This window comes from Leuresthes tenuis, unplaced genomic scaffold (assembly GCF_036924035.1).
Source record: "Leuresthes tenuis unplaced genomic scaffold, fLeuTen1.0.hap1 SCAF_10, whole genome shotgun sequence".
Taxonomy (NCBI): Eukaryota; Metazoa; Chordata; class Actinopteri; order Atheriniformes; family Atherinopsidae; genus Leuresthes; species Leuresthes tenuis.
In genome coordinates this window covers 2,520,193-2,543,037 of record NW_027325364.1, presented here as the reverse complement: position 1 = coordinate 2,543,037, position 22,845 = coordinate 2,520,193, and the positions used below count along the sequence as shown (strand labels likewise).

Here is a 22,845-nt window from a genome sequence, read left to right as displayed (position 1 = left end):
TAACCCAGTTACCAATGGTTTATAACCAGCACTGACATGATAAACACTGTCCTGCTGTGAGGCCCACACCTCACCCATGCTAACACCACCTGTCATCTCCTTTAAAATGAGGAAATTCAGAGTTTGGACAAAGCATGCATCATGACGTCCCCTCTGGAAGGCTGGCTTCTGACTTTCCTACACATTCCTATAACACTGCTCTCTTTGTTCACTCGTGCCTTTGAAGTTCTTTATGGATGGTTCGTCAGGCTGTTTAATGTCAGGCCTCCGATGACGTTTTGAATTACACAAAACGGCAGGAATGCCCCTGTTAGTCTGCATTAATACAATAGCTTTCACAGAGGCTGAAAAACAACTGTCAAAACACAGAATCAACACGAGGATGAGCCCAGATATACAGTAAGACGTTCTCAGAAAAAGTAAAAAGCAAGCGTCTACATATAAAAGTGTTCCTTCGCTTATTCCTGATCATTTAGTAGCACCTGCTGATAAATAATCAATTCTACCTACCTAAAGTTTGAGCGTGTTACATATAGAGCGATCTCCTGGAAGAATAATGAATATTCATAACCTGCTGTGTTGGGCTGCTACAGGAGCCCAGAAGGGACAAACCAACATTACAGTTCCACAGCAGATTCTCACTCCTAACTCACCACATACTGACACTTGGTCAGGACTCTGCCGCAGAAGTTTGGTGTCTATCCGTGCACTAACTGAGCTCTTCATTTGGTTCCAGGAACGTGTTGATATAGCAGCACTGCAGGAGGATATTTTCCTGTTGGCATTTACAACTGGCTCAGCTGGCGATAACTGGCAACATGCAGCTGCAGAGTAGCTCCATCACAGAGTGACAGTAGAGCAGTTCCACGTGCATCAATAAAGTGACAGTAGAGCAGTTCCACGTGCATCAATAAAGTGACAGTAGAGCAGTTCCACGTGCATCAATAAAGTGACTGTAGAGCAGTTCCACGTGCATCAATAAAGTGACAGTAGAGCAGTTCCACGTGCACCACAAAGTGACTGTAGAGCAGTTCCACGTGCATCAATAAAGTGACAGTAGAGCAGTTCCACGTGCATCAATAAAGTGACAGTAGAGCAGTTCCACGTGCATCAATAAAGTGACAGTAGAGCAGTTCCACGTGCATCAATAAAGTGACAGTAGAGCAGTTCCACGTGCATCACAAAGTGACAGTAGAGCAGTTCCACTTGCATCAATAAAGTGACAGTAGAGCAGTTCCACGTGCATCACAGAGTGACTGTAGAGCAGTTCCACTTGCATCAATAAAGTGACAGTAGAGCAGTTCCACGTGCATCAATAAAGTGACAGTAGAGCAGTTCCACGTGCATCAATAAAGTGACAGTAGAGCAGTTCCACGTACATCAATAAAGTGACAGTAGAGCAGTTCCACGTGCATCAATAAAGTGACTGTAGAGCAGTTCCACGTGCATCAATAAAGTGAGAGTAGAGCAGTTCCACGTGCATCAATAAAGTGACTGTAGAGCAGTTCCACGTGCATCAATAAAGTGACAGTAGAGCAGTTCCACGTGTATCAATAAAGTGACAGTAGAGCAGTTCCACATGCATCACAGAGTGACAGTAGAGCAGTTCCACGTGCATCAATAAAGTGACAGTAGAGCAGTTCCACGTGCATCAATAAAGTGACAGTAGAGCAGTTCCACGTGCATCGATAAAGTGACAGTAGAGCAGTTCCACGTGCATCACAGAGTGACAGTAGAGCAGTTCCACGTGCATCAATAAAGTGACAGTAGAGCAGTTCCACATGCATCAATAAAGTGACAGTAGAGCAGTTCCACGTGCATCAATAAAGTGACAGTAGAGCAGTTCCACGTGCATCAATAAAGTGACAGTAGAGCAGTTCCACGTACATCAATAAAGTGACAGTAGAGCAGTTCCACGTGCATCAATAAAGTGACAGTAGAGCAGTTCCACGTGCATCGATAAAGTGACAGTAGAGCAGTTCCACGTGCATCACAGAGTGACTGTAGAGCAGTTCCACGTGCATCAATAAAGTGACAGTAGAGCCACATGCTAGCTGTGAGTCTGCTGTCGACACTGGACCTTAAATCCAAAGGTTTGCTAAACATGCTTTGCCTCTTAAAGCAGAACTGTCTAACTCATATAATATAAATAGAATAGTTGGTCACTTGTGTTGAAACTCTCACTTTGCCCCAAGATTAATGTCAGCTGTGGGGAAACTGAGCAGAGTATCCCCACTAAATGGTGCAGGTTCCAGATTCAAACACAACAGGGTTGACTTAAATCTGCTGAATAGTTGCATTCCAGCCTGTGCATTAACCAGCAGGTGGTTTCTAGTTTAATGTTTTCCTCTGTCAACATTTAACTCTTTTTTTTTCCTGCTGACAGATATTCTCCCCTGAACTGAAGAGGTGTGCGCTGCCCAAACATTTGTCATTACTGTCGTTTACACACACAAGTCACCATGAAAGGAGGGGCAGAGCGGAAGCACAGGAGAAAGGGAGGGGCCTGTGAGATGAGGTCATACTTTTTCCTCAAGGTCACCTTGTTGAAGGGTCCACCCTCAGAATCAATCAGTAACAGCATGAAGCACCTTTTAGCAAAATCATGTTCTCAAACTCCTTTTATTTCCACTTTACATGCGTCTAAACATTTGTATTTGTCTCTTTAACTCTGAACAGTACAGGCATTTGATTCTGTTGTTAGGGACGTTGACACGATGTATCATTTGACTCCCGATGTGCTGATTCATCCATCCATCATCCAGCCATTATCTTCCGCTCATCCGAGGTCGAGTTGCAGAGGCAGCAGGTCCAGAAGGGAAACCCAGGCATCCCTCTCCATCTCCTCCTGGGAAATCCCAAGTTGTTCCTCGGCCAAATGGGATATATGATCCCTCCAGCGTGCCCTGGGTCTGCCCTGAGGCCTCCCTCCAGTTGGATGTGCCCGAAATATCTTCAAAGGGAGGCGACCAGGGGGCATCCTAATCAGAAACCCAAACCACCTCAGTGGACTCCTTTCGATGTGGAGGGGCAGCGACTTTACTCCGAGCCCCCTGCAGATGGTAGGGGACATGGAGTCTGAACGGACCGTGTGTTCATTTAGGCAAGGCTTGATGTAAAAAATGTAGCATGTAAGTTAATTTGACCTATTATAGGTCAAATTATTTCCATTTTACAATATCTCTATTCAGTTTATTCGCCTAATGGAGCATAAATACATAAAGAAACGCTGGAAGACATGTGAAAAGGAGGCAAATACAGACATAAATACATATCTGATTTTAGAAAAGACTCATTGAAAGTAAACATAAATAATGATAAATAATCCCACTCACATCCACCCTGCTGGACGGATGAAGCCAGCTTCTGGTGGAAATGTTCTGCTGTCAGCTGTACTGAGGAGCATGCATCTTCCATCCAGCAGCAGCCTCAGAGGATATAAGAGCCCAGTGGATAAACTAAATCTGAGGCTAATGTTCCAGCAGAGTTAGCTAAAGACTGTGAATGTGCAGCAAACACTTTTCATCCCACTGTTTTAACAACTTGGTCCAGTTCAACGCTGGACTGAAGGAACTGAGCCACAAAGAGGATCAGTTCCAGCTCTCAGAGCCTGAACTTCAGAGCAGGGAAATGGAAGCATCTGAGAAATAACTCCTCATGGTTTATTTACTGATTTATTTCCTTCTTTAGCAACAGCAACGCTAACAGCTAACAGCTAACGCTAGCAGCTAATGCTAACAGCTTAGCTAATGCAGAAATAACTCCTCATGGTTTATTTACTGATTTATTTCTTCCTGGTAACAGATTAGTCCCTGTTCACCTCACCAGAAGGAGGTGAAGGAGGCTCACTCTCCACCCCAGAGGTGACCTCCAAGGGCTACTGCAAGCCCTCAAAAAACCCAACAAACAACCACCCAACACCACCAGAAATTGCCGGAGCCACTGGGCTGAAACCATCAGGTATTTTAAACAAATCCTGCCTCTTACAACCTCAGAAAAGGGCATAATATGTCACCAGGAACACAAAATTCAATGAAAACAGTTGAAAATTAAGCAGTAATATACAATTTACTTCGTGTTGATATCAGTTTTTGGTTAAATCAACTTATTTTTGGTAATTTATTGGCATATCCTTTTGGTTGAGACATTGTTAGCATGTTTTGGGAGAAACTAGACCTGATCGATGCTGCAGCACCTTGGAAGAGTCAGTCTATCTCCTATAAGAGATACAGGGTACGAGGAGGTTTAGAGAAAAACTTATGACACATAAAGATAGAACCAAGGTGTCTGGACTTTGCTTATGGAAATCATTTGTGGAACATAACACCTTAAGACAGGGCACCTAGGACCTGGTTCCTCTGTTCGAGGTCTTGATTTAAATACTTTAGAGACTCTGGCTTCCAGCCTCATCTATTTTTACTCTTGGTCCTGATGAAATTCCTTATAGACATTCATAACGACAGAGTCAAACAGTATATCAGGATGCAACAGGATGATATTCATAAGGAAACAGTCAAACTACTGATAGTGGAAGCAGAAATATGGACTAGAGCTGATTTGACACATCCATCCATTTTCTAGTCCATCACAGGGCCACACGAGACAAACAACCACACACTCCTAAGGACAATTTTAGAGACACCAGTTAACCTCTCATGCATGTTTTTGGTGGATGGGAGAAGGCTGGATAAACAGACATTTAAAACAGCTTCAGTCTCTGTTTGAGGTTCAGAGTCGAGCTCTTTCACTGTTGAGCAACCTTCACTTTTAGCCTCAGTCTTCTTGCCTCGTACTGGTTCTTAAGACCCGTACCACGAGCTGAAAAGTACAGGAGAATCACAATTAGCTACGTTCCAACTACATAAAAATGCAAAAACATGCTTATACTTCCTTTTTTCTTTCTTTTAAAGACTTTAGTGACATTTAAGGTGATAAAACATGATTTTTTACACTGTAGATAAACCACAAAACATGGCAAAGCATGCAATGGGACCTTTAAATTTGATTTAATTAAATTTTTATGCAGACCCGGAGAGAATCCACGGGGAGAACATGCAGCCTCCACACAGAAAGAACCAGCCGGGAGTTGAACCTGCAACCCTCTGGCTGTGAGGCAACCTAACACAGATGGTGCAATTGTACCGCAACTAAAATACACAGTGAGAGAGAAATATTTAGTCACAAACAGTGTGCTCATGAGCATAATTTAAGCATAGCTCCGCACTCCCACACGCACGACACGTATCTTTATCAAGACATTTATCGATGTTGTCATCCTCCCTGTTTTTGTAATGGTCGGACCTGCCAGTAAACAGTCAGAAGTGTGGAACTTCTCACCTTTTTGCTCACTTTGTGTGGTCATTTTTATTTTCAGAGGATGGAATTTGTTGTTTTTAGTCCCCCTTTCTGCCAAATCTGGTTAAATCTGAGATCTCCCATCACTTCAAATCTCTTTAACGATGTTCTTTGGGATTTAAATCTGATGTTTGGTGGAGCCAATCCAGGAAAGTTTATTTTTAGATTTTTACATTGAACCTTGTGAAATGTTTAGGCTGTAGGCTTTCGATGGATGACTAAATCTCATTCCTAACTGCCTTTGTGATGTTGATACTGAAATTTGACATGTCCAAACACAACCAGAATACCAGAGAGGCCCTCTTTACCTTAATTTACCTTCTGCGTGGAAGAATCCTCAGGAACTGGTTTTATAAATAATCTGTCATCATCTTGCACCTTTGGAGGGTCATAAAAAGTCATATTTCGATGGAACAGTGACGGCTCTATCTGAGTAATGAGTGATCACAGCCAGGTGGGAATCAGTCATTGTGTGGAAGGAACGACGAAGCCGTGAGGCACCGGGGGCGGCCACGGCTCAGTGGTTAGAGTCAATTATCCTGTACACTGGAAGTTGGCAGTTTGATTCCCTCGCTCGCCACTCAGAACCAACAGCTGGGCACCATACCCCATGCTCACTGGGCTGTGATTGGCTGCCCACTGCTCCAGTGCATGTGCAACCATGCCAGTCCTTGGTACTGGCAGGTTCAGTTCCCTCTGATGATACCCTGCATTGTGTTTTTAGAAATTGAGACTGGTTTGGTTTCGCCTGCACCGGCCGTTTATTCTCACACGAGAACGCTGGTCAGGCACGGTTAACTCACACATGCTGCAAAGGAATGGAAATACTTAATAAAGGAATTTAAAAATAACTAGCATACAAACTGCTAACAAGGAACCGACGTACCTCGGACGCATCTGTCCCAATACTGACGTCCATCAGATGCAACTGATGACGTAACCACGCCCCAGAGCCAACACACCACACACAACAACAATAAACGTAACCATTCACTCCGTTACACATGGCATCTGTCTCCATGAGCCTGTGACCCTGTGCATGTGTGCGTTCTTTAGGGGTTAAATGCAGAGGAGAAATTTCATGACAATAAATCTGATCTTAATCCTCATTATTAGCGTGACTGGGGCAAAGGTAAAAGAAGGGAGCAGAGACAAAGAAAATAAAACAGGAAGGAGGTACATGAAAAGCTGATTAAAATTAGAGGAAATCAACTCTTTGGAAAAAAGACAAATTCAGAGATGTGAGCGCACAGTTTCCTCTGTTCTCACTGGGAAGTAAGGCTGTTGTATCACAATCACATACAATATTCAATAATGTCTTGCATTGTTTTGTCTTGATTGTAAAAATGATGGCACTGTTTCGGTTGTCTCAGAGTGACAGAACCAGTCGGGCTCCCTGACTCAGTGTGGGCTTCCCTCCAGATTTGTTGTGCTTTTTCCGTCTTCAGCTGGCGCTCTCTCTGGGAATCAGTTCCACAGTTTTATTAACTTTAAAAACGAGTCGGCAGCTGTCCCAGCAGACATTAAAGGAAAGCTTTTAATAAACTGAGGAGCAGTTGTCATGGCGCAGAAGACCCCGTCTCGCTGTATCATATCAGAATCTGTTGATGTAACCAGGCTGCTGTCACATCTGTGCACAGACTGCCCGGCTACTGTAACGCAGCCTCGTGTTGCTCCTGTTGTGGAGAGTGAGCGCTGATTTAGAACTGCTGGAACGAGTAAAACCATCTCTTCATCAACATCTAATACATTTAAAATCGGTGTATTAAAAGCTGAACTGAAAACAGCAAATAAAAGGTGTAAATTGAGTAAATCTGAACACTTGTTGATATGACGATGACACAACATTTCTCATAAGCATGTTTACAAAGGCCCTCAAGAGAAAATCATACTACATGCATGCTAAAGCAACTATTATGGAGTCTTTTCCAGCAGATTCATCATTTTAAAGGGGAACTCCAGTATTTTTAAACCTTATTTCTGGCATGAAATGCGTTCATCTACTCACCGAGAACAGTTTGGTGAAAGTCGGCGTCCTTCAGAAGATATTTAGATAACTGGAGATCCATATAACGGAGTGAACGGGGCTTAGAGGATGCAGCCTCTAAATAAGGCATTATCTGTCTTTATTTCACCAATACTTTAAGAAGAATGAATGAATGAACGTGTGCTATAGCTCTGTTAGCTCATAGCTGCTGTTATGTGGCTACTTGCGGCTATAGGAGAGCTAATGGAGGGATTTCTACACAGGCACTCTACTGGGACCACTTCATCCACACGCCCCCCTGCAGCACAGTTTATTTACTCCGGTAAGAACGTCCATCTTACTCAAAGTCGTCGTTCACGTTGTCAAAATCTGATAAATATCCTGCCATGTTGCACAAAACTATCAGCAGCAAACTCTGTGTGAAGTTAGCCGACTGTCACAGAGCACGGAGTCAACTTGAAGTCATCTGTTTCTGCTGTGATTCAATTTTCAGCCTCGAACAGACCCCAGCTGTGCTTATCAAAGGCCTCGGCTAATTCCTGGGAGGATTAAGGGTGTTTGTTTGGTTTTTCATACGTTCCTTTAACACTTCTTTTGTCCATTGAGCTTAATCTTGGCTCATTTGCAGATTGCTGTTTCTCTCGAGCATTTTTCAGAAGGCAATTAAAAATTCCCTCCCCTGAGAGCTCCTCTGTAAGCATGCTTAGAAGAGGGTAACTGATTAAAGCTCCAGTCTATCAAGCAAAGATCAACCAATCAAATCCACGTAGCGCTGAAAATGGAGCTGATCTATCTAATTTGGAGCGTGGCAAGATGGATTATCCTGTGGTTGTGTCAGAAAACTTTGTTTCTCATCTCCATTAGCAGTCTCTGTATTCAAACAAGCAGGGTTTCTTCCAAAAGAAAAGCCAACTGACCTGACGAGTCGGAGCTAACGTTCATCCAACAGCAGCAACACATTATGTCCACTCCATAACTGCTTTGTGCTGCAGGCCAGCGGTGAACACTGAAAAATGTCACATTTTAATCTTTTTAAGGCCCGAAGGGATTCTTTTCATGGAGGGAAAATCTAAAAATATCATATGCAAATTGTCTCAGTTCCTAAACGCCTGCTTACAGTTAACAGCACAAACTTTATCCTCCGAAGTAACGGGTGGCTTATTTGTAGGGGAAGTGTAAAACCTCTTTCATGGAAAAGACATCCACCGAGTATTGGTTTCGTCATGAAACAGGAAACAACCTGTGGAGGTGTGCTGACTCAAGCACAGCTCATAGATCTCTATACAATCATGGAATGAACATAAAGTGGAGTCTCAGCTCAGTTTTAATGTGTTTTTTTGGCTACTTTAGGAAATAAGTTCAGTTTTGGTTTTGCAAACTTTTTACATGTTAAACCAAAATGTAGTGATGACACCATAAAGAAAGAGAAAGATGGTAACCGTCAACCATTACTGTAAGTGTGATGTTTGTATTCAAATCTGTTCACATTCTGACACCAACACAGAACAGACATTTAAAACAGTTTCAGTCTCTGTTTGAGGTTCAGAGTCGAGCTCTTTCACTGTTGAGCAACCTTCACTTTTAGCCTCAGTCTTCTTGCGTCGTACTGGTTCTTAAGACCCGTACCACGAGCTGAAAAGTACAGGAGAATCACTTGGTCCTTCCACCGCGGTAGATAACGTGCACATTCTAGCTCCCATGGGAGCGCATCACCTTGAGAATTTGACACGTGAGTGAAAAAGTCCAGCGAAAGAGCTACGTGAGTTCCTTCTACATAAAAATGCAAAAACATGCTTATACTTCCTTTTTCTTTCTTTTAAAGACTTTAGTGACTTTTAAGGTGATAAAACATTGTTTTTTACACTGTAGATAAACCACAAAACATGGCAAAGCATGCCATGGGACCTTTAAATTTGATTCAATTCAATTTCTATGCGGACATTTCACGACAATAAGTCATGTCAGGACACTTTCTATATTACAAAGCAAAGCAGCTGGATATTTATGAGGTTTTGTCAGGCTCTAAGCTATCCATGTGTGTCTGAAACCCAAAAGTCTGGGCTTATAAGCTCCCACAGTCATAGCAATGAGCGGCTCCCATCCTCTTAGCAACCCATGCTTTTTAAAGTGTCTCTCCTTTTCCAAACAGCTTCTCCAGAGGACTTCCAACGTGCTTCTGTGAAACAAACTATCCGCCATCTGCAGTTACTTTAGAAAACAAAACAGCCATTTCCTTTTGAGAAACAGTTGACAAGAGTTGCATTCCTTTACAGGCAGAACCATTGTCGGGAGGGATGGCCTGACGCAAATGGTCAGGATTTCAACCACAAGAGGAGTGAAATAAACAACAGATACCGAGCAAATTTGTCAGGAGATCTCTAAGATGCGATGGTGCTCGGTCTTTAAGAGTGAAGGAGGTCTGTTCAGAGAAACGGAAACAGGAGAAATATAATCTTTCACATTAGTTCCTGTCAGAATTCAGGCATTCAGGCATACAGGTGACAAATGCAGCTTTTATTTCTGCAGGATGCTCCCAATTTCAGCAATACTGTGCTGGAGAAAGAAGGCCTGTTTTCTGTTTGTGCTGATATTCATCCATCCATCCATTTTCTATACCCCCCCTTAAAGGGGAACTCCAGTATTTTTAAACCTGGACCTTATTTCTGGCATGAAATACGTTCATCTACTCACCGAGAACAGTTTGGTGAAAGTCGGCGTCCTTCAGAAGATATTTAGATAACTGGAGATCCATATAACGGAGAGAACGGGGCTTAGAGGATGCAGCCTCTAAATAAGGCATTATCTGTCTTTATTTCACCAATACTTTAAGAAGAATGAATGAATGAACGTGTGCTATAGCTCTGTTAGCTCATAGCTGCTGTTATGTGGCTACTTGCAGCTATAGGAGAGCTAACGGAGGGATTTCTACACAGGCACTCTACTGGGACCACTTCATCCACACGCCCCCCTGCAGCACAGTTTATTCACTCCGGTAAGAACGTCCATCTTACTCAAAGTCGTCGTTCACGTTGTCAAAATCTGATAAATATCCTGCCATGTTGCACAAAACTATCAGCAGCAAACTCTGTGTGAAGTTAGCCGACTGTCACAGAGCACGGAGTGAATAAACTGTGCTGCAGGGGGGCGTGTGGATGAAGTGGTCCCAGTAGAGTGCCTGTGTAGAAATCCCTCCGTTAGCTCTCCTATAGCTGCAAGTAGCCACATAACAGAGCTATGAGCTAACAGAGCTATAGCACACGTTCATTCATTCATTCTTCTTAAAGTATTGGTGAAATAAAGACAGATAATGCCTTATTTAGAGGCTGCATCCTCTAAGCCCCGTTCACTCCGTTATATGGATCTCCAGTTATCTAAATATCTTCAGAAGGACGCCGACTTTCACCAAACTGTTCTCAGTGAGTAGATGAACGTATTTCATGCCAGAAATAAGGTTTAAAAATACCGGAATTCCCCTTTAATCCATTGGTCGGGTCGCGGGGGGGCTGGAGCCTATACCAGCGGTCATCGGGCAAGAGGCGGGGTGCACCCTGGACAGGTTGGCAGTCCATCACAGGGCCACACAGAGACAAACAACCACACATGCTCACACTCGTAAGAACAGTTTTGATTAACCTAACATGCATGTTTTTGGCCAGAGGAAGCCGGAAGTTCCCGGAGAAAACCCACGTATACACGGGGAGAACATGCAGACTCCACACAGAAAGGCCCCAGCTGGGAGTTGAACCTGCAACCCTCTGCTGTGAGGCCACGGTGCTAACCACCACCACCACTGTCTGTCTGTCACAGCAAGTGAGTTCAAAGATTCGACCTTGTTACAGTATTTCATTTACGAGCCTAATGCTCCACCACAGTACGATTTTCTTTCTTCTTTTAAAAAGTTTTGTGTCACAAAAAGGTCACTTCCTCACACATCATTCACACCTCTTGTATCATGTACGCCTACATTCGATGATAGCTGTTAATACTGAGGGTTTTCTCTGTTAAAAACAACATGAAAAGGAAATACAGATGGTGGCTTCCTCTGTCCTATTGATGATTATATTCCACTGTGTCCATCAGCTGAATTTAAGTCATGTTGAAAGTATGTACTTCCTGTATTCCATATCGCATGTTTTTGACTATATATTGATGATGTCATATGTACAGCCTTATGTTCATTGTTCATCATGTGATTGTCAGCTGATTGCAGATACTAAAGGTTTGCTTTATGTTCAGTTTATTACCAGTGCTTCATATGAAACATTAACATTAAACCCTGCTCTTACTTTGCTGTTCTCCTTATTCTAACCATGTGAGATGAACATCAAGTTCAGGGGGAATTGGCTGACATTAAATGCATGAGGTGCAGGAAACGATCACCAAAAGATTAGGGAAGTGGATTAACTCAAGGAACATGAAACTTGAAGCCTTTGTAGATGGGGAAATCTGAAAACTACTTGCCTTTTTCAGAAACTACTGTTTGGGTGCCCTTTATTGACTCACAAGAGTTGTAACTTCTGCCCAAAGCAGGGTATTGCGAGGCATTAAAGGTCAAAGACACAAAGAAAGTAACAACTTGTTGTCTGTACATGTATGTATGAGTCACCCAGCTTTACACAAAAAGATTGTACCTGACCAACATGAAACTGAAACAGCTGCCTTTGCATAGCCTGGAAATAATTTGCTTTCAGCAGAAGTGATAATGCTGGTCATGCAGCCCCGTTTCAAAAGATGACATAAAGCAGGAAAGTAATGAAAAGAACTGTTTTTGTGCTCAAAACTGTGCAAATTAAAGCCTAAAAAGTTGGGACACTATGTAAAACACCTGATGGCAGTTACAAAAGGCAGGTAAAAAGAAAGAGCTGAAGGTTAACTTCACCCCTGGGTATCAAAAGAGTGTCAGCTGCTGCTAACAGGTCATTTAACCCAGAAACACCGCCGTCTTCCCTGGACCAGAGCTCACTTAAAGTGGACTCTTCTGTGCTCAGATGGATCAAAGCTTAAAATTCGGACTGAGGAGGAGAGGGACCTCAGCTGTCAGCCCAGAGCCTGCATCTCTGATGCTACGGTGGGGCGGGGGGGCTGCACATCTGGAAAGGCTCCATCAATGCTGAAAGGTATAAACAGGTTTGCTGCCATCAAATTCAAGACCAACCGATATTTTTCGTCAAATAGTAAAAAGAAAACTTGATATGTTTCCTATGTTCTGCTGTGATGAAAATGAAAATATTGGATTGTGACATTTTTATTTACATTTCACACAACGGGCGCCATGTTTTGTACTGCGGTTGCTCCAGTGTTGTGATGAACTCTGATTCCGAGTCTCTTATGAAATCGCAGGCTGGAAACATTGAGGAAGCCTGGGTGCTCCTACCAGCACTTAACCAAACTGCTGAATTTCCAGATCACACTTTCCTCATCATGTCTGTTTGTTTCTTATCCTTTTCCAGGGTTACGCCTGACCTCATGTCACCTGACTCCATCCCTTGCACTGTCACTCAGTGGGTCCACATGATGAGATTAACTGGATTATAGCTACAGTTGGGTTCTGCTCCTTATCTGAGGGTAATTATCCTTGGATATATGGCGGTGAATGAATGGAATCACTGGCACAAAGCATGTCATACCCCGGTACGATAGGTGGCGCTGTGCCCATTTCAGCTATCGCTAATAGAGCCACTTCCGGTTGACATCTTCACCAACAACAACAAACTCAGGCATTCGAGAAAGATGGCGAACGCAGAGTGAGATGAAGCTCCATCCCTCTACATTTAGATTGTGATGAGCTGGTTATGGCACAAACATGATGCACAACGTTGTTTGTTTCTTTCTGACGGCGGCGACAACAACAGTAACATCGTCTCCTTCGACTTCCGGGTGACGATCGCGGGAAAAAATCTCGAGCATGCGCAGAACGCTCGATCCTATCCGCTGTCGTCTCCAGGCACTTTAAGTGATCGGGTTATCTCGGGGTCTTAATTCGATGCAAGTAACCCGATCCGATTCAAATTTTTGTTGAATTAAGCTTATTACATGAGCTGAATCACTCAGTCTTAAATGTAATTTATCCATTAATCCGATCTGTCACCCCCTCCCCCTCCTTTGACTGAATATTAGGTCTGAAACAGGGACATGTGTGTCTTTAGATCTCTGGAACACAATGGCTGCCGTTCAAACCTCCAATTTGCCTCAGATGTGGGGCATTTTGTCTGCAACCTCCAATGTTTGTCCAGGACTTGGAAATCTATATAAAACTCAAAGCTTTAGCAGTGATGTTTCACCAGTGAGAAATTAAAGAACCCCTATTCAGTAGATTTCCTTGTTAGGATATTGGACCGGATAGTGTAGTAGTAAGATTGCCACCTTCCATGTGGGTGACCTGGGTTCAAAGCCCCTGCATGAAAGATACTACCTCCAGTAGGGGTCCTTTGGATAAAAGCATCTGCTAAATGCATAAACATAACATAACAGGCTATAAAACATTAAACGAAGCACTTGTATAGCACCATTGGGGCATTTATTTCTTTAGTTAAGTGAACTATTTTAGTAACGATTAGATCTGATGTTTGTTAGCAAAGCAAAAAGCAACTTCCCACCGCCAACTTACAGCGAATGTCTTCTGGAGTTAGGCGGAGATGCAGAGGGAGGAGGGTGGATGAGTGATTACTTAACTACACAAATCTGTGGGCTCACTGAATGTCACATTGTGAAATACAAGGGGCCCAAAAGAAAATGCTACGGTTGTGTTTTTGATTTGTTGTGACCTCAGACACCGAATCTGTTCTCATGCACAGAAAAAAGGGATTTTCCCATAACGTGTCCCCTTCAAACTACTCCCTCTCCTCTTATCACATTAATCTCTGACCTTTTCACAGAAGTGGTTGAGGACTACACCGTCCCCCAGGGGTGGAGCTCCCACTCTCCCCCTGCCCTCTACAAATGAGTACAACTTTCTAACACTATACAGTTAGCTGAGGAGAAGCTTGTCACTTTCTGTGGTACCAGCGCACAAATGTGACACCCGGCATGTGGCAGAGGCATGTGGGGATAATTTGGGGTTTTCATCAGAAGTGATAAGGATGAAAATGTTGTACGAGTCAATATAGATGTTCAAAGTATTCAAAAGGTTATGTCTTGGCTTTGTTTGTCATCTCTAAAAATCCTTTATCTCCATTCTGGGGACCAGAAAAACAACAGCTCAGTCTGGCCTTTCTTACCCCTTTCATTTGGGTTTAAAACTCAAACCCAGAAGCTTTATGAATCATAAACACAGCAGCTGAGAGCTGTAGGTAAAAGTTCAGGCTGAAAGTTAGTCTGAGACAGGTATCAGTCACGATAAATGTGCACTGTGAATATCTGGGTCACCACTCATTTCAGTTTTCTCCTCCAAATGTTTGACAAACCCGTTGCTTTTGCCTCAAACCTTCCATTTTTCCTTGTTCTCTAATCACAGAAGCTCTAATACTGACGTCATCCCTTAAAATACAAAGGATCTTTGTTTGGTTTCGGACGTGGTGTCCACACTATAAAATATGCTTCTTCTTACGCCTGAACGCACATACAGAACAGCTTATCAGGCACTTCTACCGAATCCCAGTTAGTTAAATACATCTTTTGACCCGGCAAAAATGCTCCCTGATTCTGGGCCATGCTTATGTCATGGCTGTGGCTCAAAGATAATGTAAAACCCCAGATTTAGATAAGCCTCCAATTTAAACGAACAGTTGCAGATGGAAAATGAGGAGGCAAAGCACTTCGTAGTAAGTAAGGCATGATTTCTTGGCAGAGCTTTGTAGGCCACCAGACTACACAGTCTAGTAGAAGCGGAAGCCACCTTGCATTCGTGGTTGAACCTCATTTTGGCCTGATTTCTTTCCTCAGCTCACTGTAAGCCCACACACAGCAGCTCTGAAGAGGGAATGATGAGAGGGAAACCAGACCTTTGTGATGTTTTTGTTTCTTGAAAAGCCTGCACCTGCGAGTGTGTCACCAGTTGAATCTGAAAATGACGCTTTTCGAATAAACAAGGCACCCCGCTCGCCTACAACAGCATCCTTCCTCCACTTCCTCCTCCCTTGCACACCCACCCTTCCTCTTTCAGTCCTTTCCTGCCCTGCAGTAATTTGTGTCGGCACGGTGAATGAGCTCCACGACACGATGACCACACACTTCTGGGATTTTGTGATGCAATCCATGATCAAAATCAGCAAAGTACAAAAGAGAGCTTTTTCAAGGCCTTACGAGATAACACAAGGGGATTGGACGTGGGCAAATATGTCAGCATATGTTCAGGACTGGAGCGATACAGATTAAGGAGGGACTGGAAAGGGAAAGGCCATGTCGATTTGAGGGATTCACAGGGTTGTGCTCCCCGGAAAAACAATGAAAACAGGCACTTGTATCTTGGAGGAATCCAGTGGGAGTTTGTGAGTCACAGATTACTGAGGACTTCTCACTGGGAAAACCTTAACTGTAAGATCAGAAGAGATTTTCAGATTCTACATGATGATAACGAAGGCTTTAAAATATTGACAAATAAATGACTATTTATCCTGTTGTTTCCATGTCTTTATCCAGATAGTTCAGCTCTGGATGAAACTCTTTCACTCATTAAAGTTAAATCACTTATTGTTTGTCAGGGGAGGTTCCTCTTTATCTCAGTTGTATTCATTGCTCAGGAACTGGACAAAAATAGAGACAAGAAGATACAGTAAGATGGCCATAAAATGACTCAACCCCCTCATGAAAAGATGCTTAATCACTGCCAAAGCGTCTGAAATCTTCTAGATTTACACATAGAAGCTGTACTAGGGATGAAACTTTAATTAAATCTGACAACACAACAGGTAAATGAACACATTAAGCTCAGAGCCGACTTTAAGTGTTAAAACTACTTCTGGAATACATGTGAGTTATGCTAGGAAGAACTAACTAACTAACTAACTTCTTTCTTTCTTTCTTTCTTTCTTTCTTTCTTTCTTTCTTTCTTTCTATCTATCTATCTATCTATACTTTCCTTTTGGGAATTAATAAGTAATATTCTATATAATATAACAAAGAAAAGATGGATGTAGACAACCAAAGATTATTGGAAGAGGCTCAAATAATTTTCACTCTAGTGAGTGCTAGTGTTTAAGTTAGCATCAATGCTAACAGGGTTGTGCTCCCCGGAAAAACAATGAAAACAGGCACTTGTATCTTGGAGGAATCCAGTGGGAGTTTGTGAGTCACAGATTACTGATGACTTCTCACTGCGAAAACCTTAACTGTAAGATCAGAAGAGATTTTCAGATTCTACATGATGATAACGAAGGCTTTAAAATATTGACAAATAAATGACTATTTATCCTGTTGTTTCCATGTCTTTATCCAGATAGTTCAGCTCTGGATGAAACTCTTTCACTCATTAAAGTTAAATCACTTATTGTTTGTCAGGGGAGGTTCCTCTTTATCTCAGTTGTATTCATCGCTCAGGAACTGGACAAAAATAGAGACAAGAAGATACAGTAAGATGGCCATAAAATGACTCAACCCCCTCATGAAAAGATGCTTAATCACTGCCAAAGCGTGTGAAATCTTCTAGATTTACACACAGAAGCTGTACTAGGGATCAAACTTTTCCTCTGTAATTAATCTGACAACACAACAGGTAAATGAACCTCAGAGCCAACTTTAAGTGTTAAAACTACTTCTGGAATACATGTGAGTTATGCTAGGAGGAACTAACTAACTAACTAACTTTCTTTCTTTCTTTCTATCTATACTTTCCTTTTGGGAATTAATAAGTAATATTCTATATAATATAACAAAGAAAAGATGGATGTAGACAACCAAAGATTATTGGAAGAGGCTCAAATAATTTTCACTCTGGTGAGTGCTAGTGTTTAAGTTAGCATCAATGCTAACAGTGTTGTGCTCCCCGGAAAAACAATGAAAACAGGCACTTGTATCTTGGAGGAATCCAGTGGGAGTTTGTGAGTCACAGATTACTGATGACTTCTCACTGGGAAAACCTTAACTGTAAGATCAGAAGAGATTTTCAGATTCTACATGATGATAACGAAGGCTTGAAAATATTATACAGTAAGATGGCCATAAAATGACTCAAACCCCTCATGAAAAGATGCTTAATCACTGCCAAAGCGTCTGAAATCTTCTAGATTTACACATAGAAGCTGTACTAGGGATGAAACTTTTCCTCTGTAATTAATCTGACAACACAACAGGTAAATGAACACATTAAGCTCAGAGCCGACTTTAAGTGTTAAAACTACTTCTGGAATACATGTGAGTTATGCTAGGAGGAACTAACTAACTAACTAACTTTCTTTCTTTCTATCTATACTTTCCTTTTGGGAATTAATAAGTAATATTCTATATAATGTAACAAAGAAAAGATGGATGTAGACAACCAAAGATTATTGGAAGAGGCTCAAATAATTTTCACTCTGGTGAGTGCTAGTGTTTAAGTTAGCATCAATGCTAACTCAATTATTTCTTGTTGGGAAATTTTAGACTTTTTTTTACAGCGAGTGAGATGGACAAAATGCTTGGAAATGTCAGTAGTTTGTAAGGATTTGTGTTTGATCTTTCAAGCTGATTGCAACGGGTGGGCGTGCAGGAAGGAGAGCAGCAATATTCTGTCGCTTTGCTTTGGTTCATGGCCTCACAATATGGTGGTGTAGCTCCAGAATACTCAGTATAGTCTTGCTGACTTTTCATAACAGTACCTTTACTATATATATATATATATACATATATTATATTCCATCTTCATGTTTTCATGGGAACAGATTTTGTTGTGATTATTAGCATTTATTTTCAGAAGAATGCTAACTAAAAGTTTAGTTTGTTCAGAAGCTTCCGGACACAAGATAACAAAACAAAGAGCTTCTGAATAATCGCGAGGAGGTGAGTGAGAGAGCAGGAGGAAATGTGAAGATGCGATGAGTGTTGTTTGTTTGTGCCTGTGTCTTGTGGGTGGAGACGATGATGGTGAAGATGATATCATCCGGCAACATCTTGTGGTCGGTTACTGTTTGCATGCTGGAATGAAACAGTCAAAGTGAGACACGGAGGTGCAATTTCACTGTGGATTTCACACATGACAAATACAAACTTAGAACTTAAGGGTGTGAATATCCAGCGTCGCCATAGAGCCCCTTTACTCAAATATTCAGCTCATACAGGGGCAGCTGCTCTCCAACCACCTCCAATGTCACAAAATCCATCATAAGAGGCACAAAATGCCCCCAAAGGGGTGACAACACTGAGCTGTTATAAAGACAAAAGGACAACAGGTAACTAGAATCAGCCCAAAGAGGCACGGAAGAACCACGAGACAATGTGCAGGAATGTGTGCTCTGAACTTAATATGGTGACTTTAACCTCGTTTAGGGTCCACAAAGAGGAATTTCTCTATTTTTGTACGTAAAAAAACCAAAACTGGATGGACGGATAGATAGATGTAAGTATAGAGGTATAGAAAGAAAGAAAGAAAGATGTAAGTATAGAGGTATAGAAAGAAAGAAAGAAAGAAAGATGTAAGTATAGAGGTATAGAAAGAAAGAAAGAAAGAAAGATGTAAGTATAGAGGTATAGAAAGAAAGAAAGAAAGATGTAAGTATAGAGGTATAGAAAGAAAGAAAGAAAGATGTAAGTATAGAGGTATAGAAAGAAAGAAAGAAAGATGTAAGTATAGAGGTATAGAAAGAAAGAAAGAAAGATGTAAGTATAGAGGTATAGAAAGAAAGAAAGAAAGATGTAAGTATAGAGTTAAAGAAAGAAAGAAAGAAAGATGTAAGTATAGAGTTAAAGAAAGAAAGAAAGAAAGATGTAAGTATAGAGGTATAGAAAGAAAGAAAGATGTAAGTATAGAGGTATAGAAAGAAAGAAAGATGTAAGTATAGAGGTATAGAAAGAAAGAAAGATGTAAGTATAGAGGTATAGAAAGAAAGAAAGATGTAAGGATAGATAGATAGATAGATAGATAGATAGATAGATAGATAGATAGATAGATAGATAGATAGATAGATAGATAGATAGATAGATAGATAGATAGATAGATAGATAGATAGATAGATAGATAGATAGATAGATAGATAGATAGATAGATAGATAGATAGATAGATAGATAGATAGATAGATAGATAGATAGATAGATAGATAGATAGATAGATAGATAGATAGATAGATAGATAGATAGATAGATAGATAGATAGATAGATAGATAGATAGATAGATAGATAGATAGATAGATAGATAGATAGATAGATAGATAGATAGATAGATAGATAGATAGATAGATAGATAGATAGATAGATAGATAGATAGATAGATAGATAGATAGATAGATAGATAGATAGATAGATAGATAGATAGATAGATAGATAGATAGATAGATAGATAGATAGATAGATAGATAGATAGATAGATAGATAGATAGATAGATAGATAGATAGATAGATAGATAGATAGATAGATAGATAGATAGATAGATAGATAGATAGATAGATAGATAGATAGAGAGAGCCACGAGGGATGAAAACACCAAACTTTACTTTTGTCAGACAAAGTCGGGTGAAAAGTGAAACAGAATCGTTGAGTCACACACGGCAAGAAGAAGTGTAAAAACCTTTCTTTTTTAGGTCAACAGAGTTGCGTAATCTCACAGCTGCAAAACAAAAAGTTTTGCTTTACCTCCGTTTTCTCTTTTCAGACTGAGGTGAACTGCAGAAATAGATTCCTTTCCTTCTTTTAATACACTTTGTAGGGAGGAAGACTAAATGGCCTTAAGTCATTATGCTTCTGTTTCCTTTTCTCTTCAGAAATACCACCAGCAGTCACGTCTTATTTTGCATTTTAGTGTGTATCTCTTAAAATAAACACTACTTTTCGACCCACATGGTTGCCGACGCTTGTCTTCACGCATTTAGTTTACTTTTTGGTGCGTAAACCTTGAGAAAGTGACGAAACGAGATAAGAACTCACTTTCATCGCATTTCTACATCTGAATTATACGGCAACGTGGCCACAGATGGATATCAGTGTAAAACTCGCTGTTGAAAGTGAAAATGAGTAAAATTCAGCTGAAATACTGCACAATGTGGTCATAGGAGTTAAATACTGCACAGATGTAGGTTGACAAACAGGTGGATTTTTTGCATGAAATTTGAGTTCTTTTCTAATGTAAAAACATCTGGTCTGGGCTTAAAATGTTAGCGAGCTGCGGCTTTAACCTCAGCACTTACAGACGCAGCGTAGTATGACTCTGTGTCTGTCTCATGTCAGTGTGTGTTTGTGCACGAATGTCTGTGTGTACTTTTCAAACCACCTTCCCAGCCTGAAACCACGACGCTCTGGTGAACTTCCACAAAAAATTCTGTTTCCCCCTTCGCTTTCTTCTGTCCACGGCGCTGGTTGCTCTGCTGCCGCTGCCTCCTGCACTGTCTCCGCTTACAGAGTGACATCACTGGAGTTTCCCTTCTGCAGGAGCAGCTGCCGCTGCATAAATACTACAAGCTGCCAGGCACAGATTCATTCTAACACAAAAAGAGAAGCGTCAGCAGAGAGCAGCTGAGTTTGAGACATTCTGATATTGGAGTTGTGCACAGCATGGTGGGATACACAAGCACACCGGGTGACGTGGAGGTCGATGTGGAGGCAAGGATGGAGTCTCTGGTAGAAAAGAAATCCGCAGGCTGGATGTGGAAGGTGCTCGGGGCCCTCTCCATTGTGGCCCTTTGTTTGGGAGGCATCCAGCTGTTTGCTTGGTACTGGAATGGAAGTCTAAAAACAAAGGTAAGGATTATCTGTGTGGTTTTGTGCTGGATCTGGAATCTTTTGCCAGTGTGCTCGTCTCTAATCGAGCTGCTGGTGTCTTTTCTTCACACAGATGGAGTCAGGGGAGCCAGAAGCTCCAACCATGAAGCACTCTGCTGACACAACAGGTGATTATATGCACGATTGTTCATGATTGTGAGCTATATTTAAGTCTTGGAGGATTATCTGAGGAGAAGAAGAAGCTCACGTTTGTCTTAATCTCCTCAGATGCCCACTACATTCTGGGACAAATCATCAGCAAAGCTAAGGCAGCCATCCATTTAGAAGGTGAGTCTCTTCGTCTCTTTCACCATATCCACTTTTTAAAGAATTATTTCGTCCAGTTGTGTGATATTTAAAGCTTCCTTTTTCAGAAGCCACTATAAGGAAGTTGATGCATGAAGTCATTTACTGGCTTCAGCTGTTAAATATTCACTCAGTCTTCTAAAAATACTGAGGGCTGGAGTTTACTGATTCATTTTGCCGCCTCGAACAGGTGAATGTATTGATTCTACTGCGTCTTCATCCCTTTATGTCTCTTTTCAGGTAACTACGAAGACGGCAAAAACCTCAAGCTGGAGTGGAGTCACAGCCAGGGCCAGGCTTTCACTCAGGGCGGCTTCAACCTGAAGGATAACAGAATAGTCATCCCAGAATCCGGCCTCTACTTCGTCTACAGCCAGGCGTCGTTCAGAGTGTCCTGCAGCGAGGACGAGGAGGAGGGAGCGGGGCGGCGCCCCATGCCTCTCAGCCACAGGATCTGGCGCTTCTCAGACTCCGTAGGAAGCAAAGTCTCTCTGATGAGCGCAGTGAGGTCTGCGTGTCAGAACAGCAAACAGGAAAGTGGCGTCAGGAACGGGCAGGGCTGGTACAACGCCATTTACCTGGGCGCCGTGTTTCACCTGCAGAAGGGAGACGAACTGTGGACGGAAACCAACCAGCTGTCAGAGCTGGAGACCGATGAGGGCAAGACTTTCTTTGGCGCATTTGCACTGTGAAGCGACTCGGCTCTGGTTCGAGCATCTCAGCGGGGCCATGTGTTGTGGCTTGAAAAATGAGTTTTTTCTTCATCCTGATGGTGATGTAGAAAGGTTTAAATCTCAATGGAGATAACACTGATTTTTAAAATCCTATAAACTGTAACAGTTTGAGACATTATTTCTATTTGATGCACTTTTCCTCTTTTTATTTTTACATTATTTATGTTGACCTGAGATTGTACATGCTGTGAGTTAGACTTCCTCTGCTGTTTCAGGTGATGGAGCAGCTCTTTAAGGTAGAAAAGTTCATGTACAGAAGGTTATCACAATGTCAGCTCGTATGTATTTATTTGTATTTATTTGTATTTCAATCATTGGGTTTATATTTATATGCTTTGTCCACAGAATTAAAATGCAAAAAATCAGTCATATCTGCAGCTCATTTCCTATCTGAGGTATGAAACAGAAGTTTGCAGCAGAGTTGGCAGGCAGCACTGGGGCTAACACACACACAAACACGCACAAACATGCACACGCAGCCATGGCAAGAGTTGTGATGAAATTCTTCCCAAGCCAGCAAATACTTCCTTTCTTAGATCACACAAGTGGAGGGGAATTTCCTACTTCTTCTGTGCCAAGTGCTGTGTCAGGTGGAGGCCCACAGAAGCCTCAACCCAGAGCGGGTTTTCCCCACTGACACCC

General features: G+C 41.8%; 1 protein-coding gene across 1 annotated transcript; it reads left to right on the top strand.

The window, feature by feature from the left end:
- The first annotated feature begins 20,892 nt into the window (after positions 1 to 20,892).
- On the top strand, positions 20,893 to 22,496 carry tnfb (tumor necrosis factor b (TNF superfamily, member 2)). The gene is made up of 4 exons (XM_072393216.1): positions 20,893 to 21,142; positions 21,237 to 21,291; positions 21,392 to 21,451; positions 21,710 to 22,496. The coding sequence occupies exons 1-4, from the start codon at positions 20,957 to 20,959 to the stop codon at positions 22,159 to 22,161; spliced, it is 753 nt and encodes a 250-aa protein (XP_072249317.1). The 5' UTR covers positions 20,893 to 20,956; the 3' UTR covers positions 22,162 to 22,496.
- Positions 22,497 to 22,845: the final 349 nt, after the last annotated feature.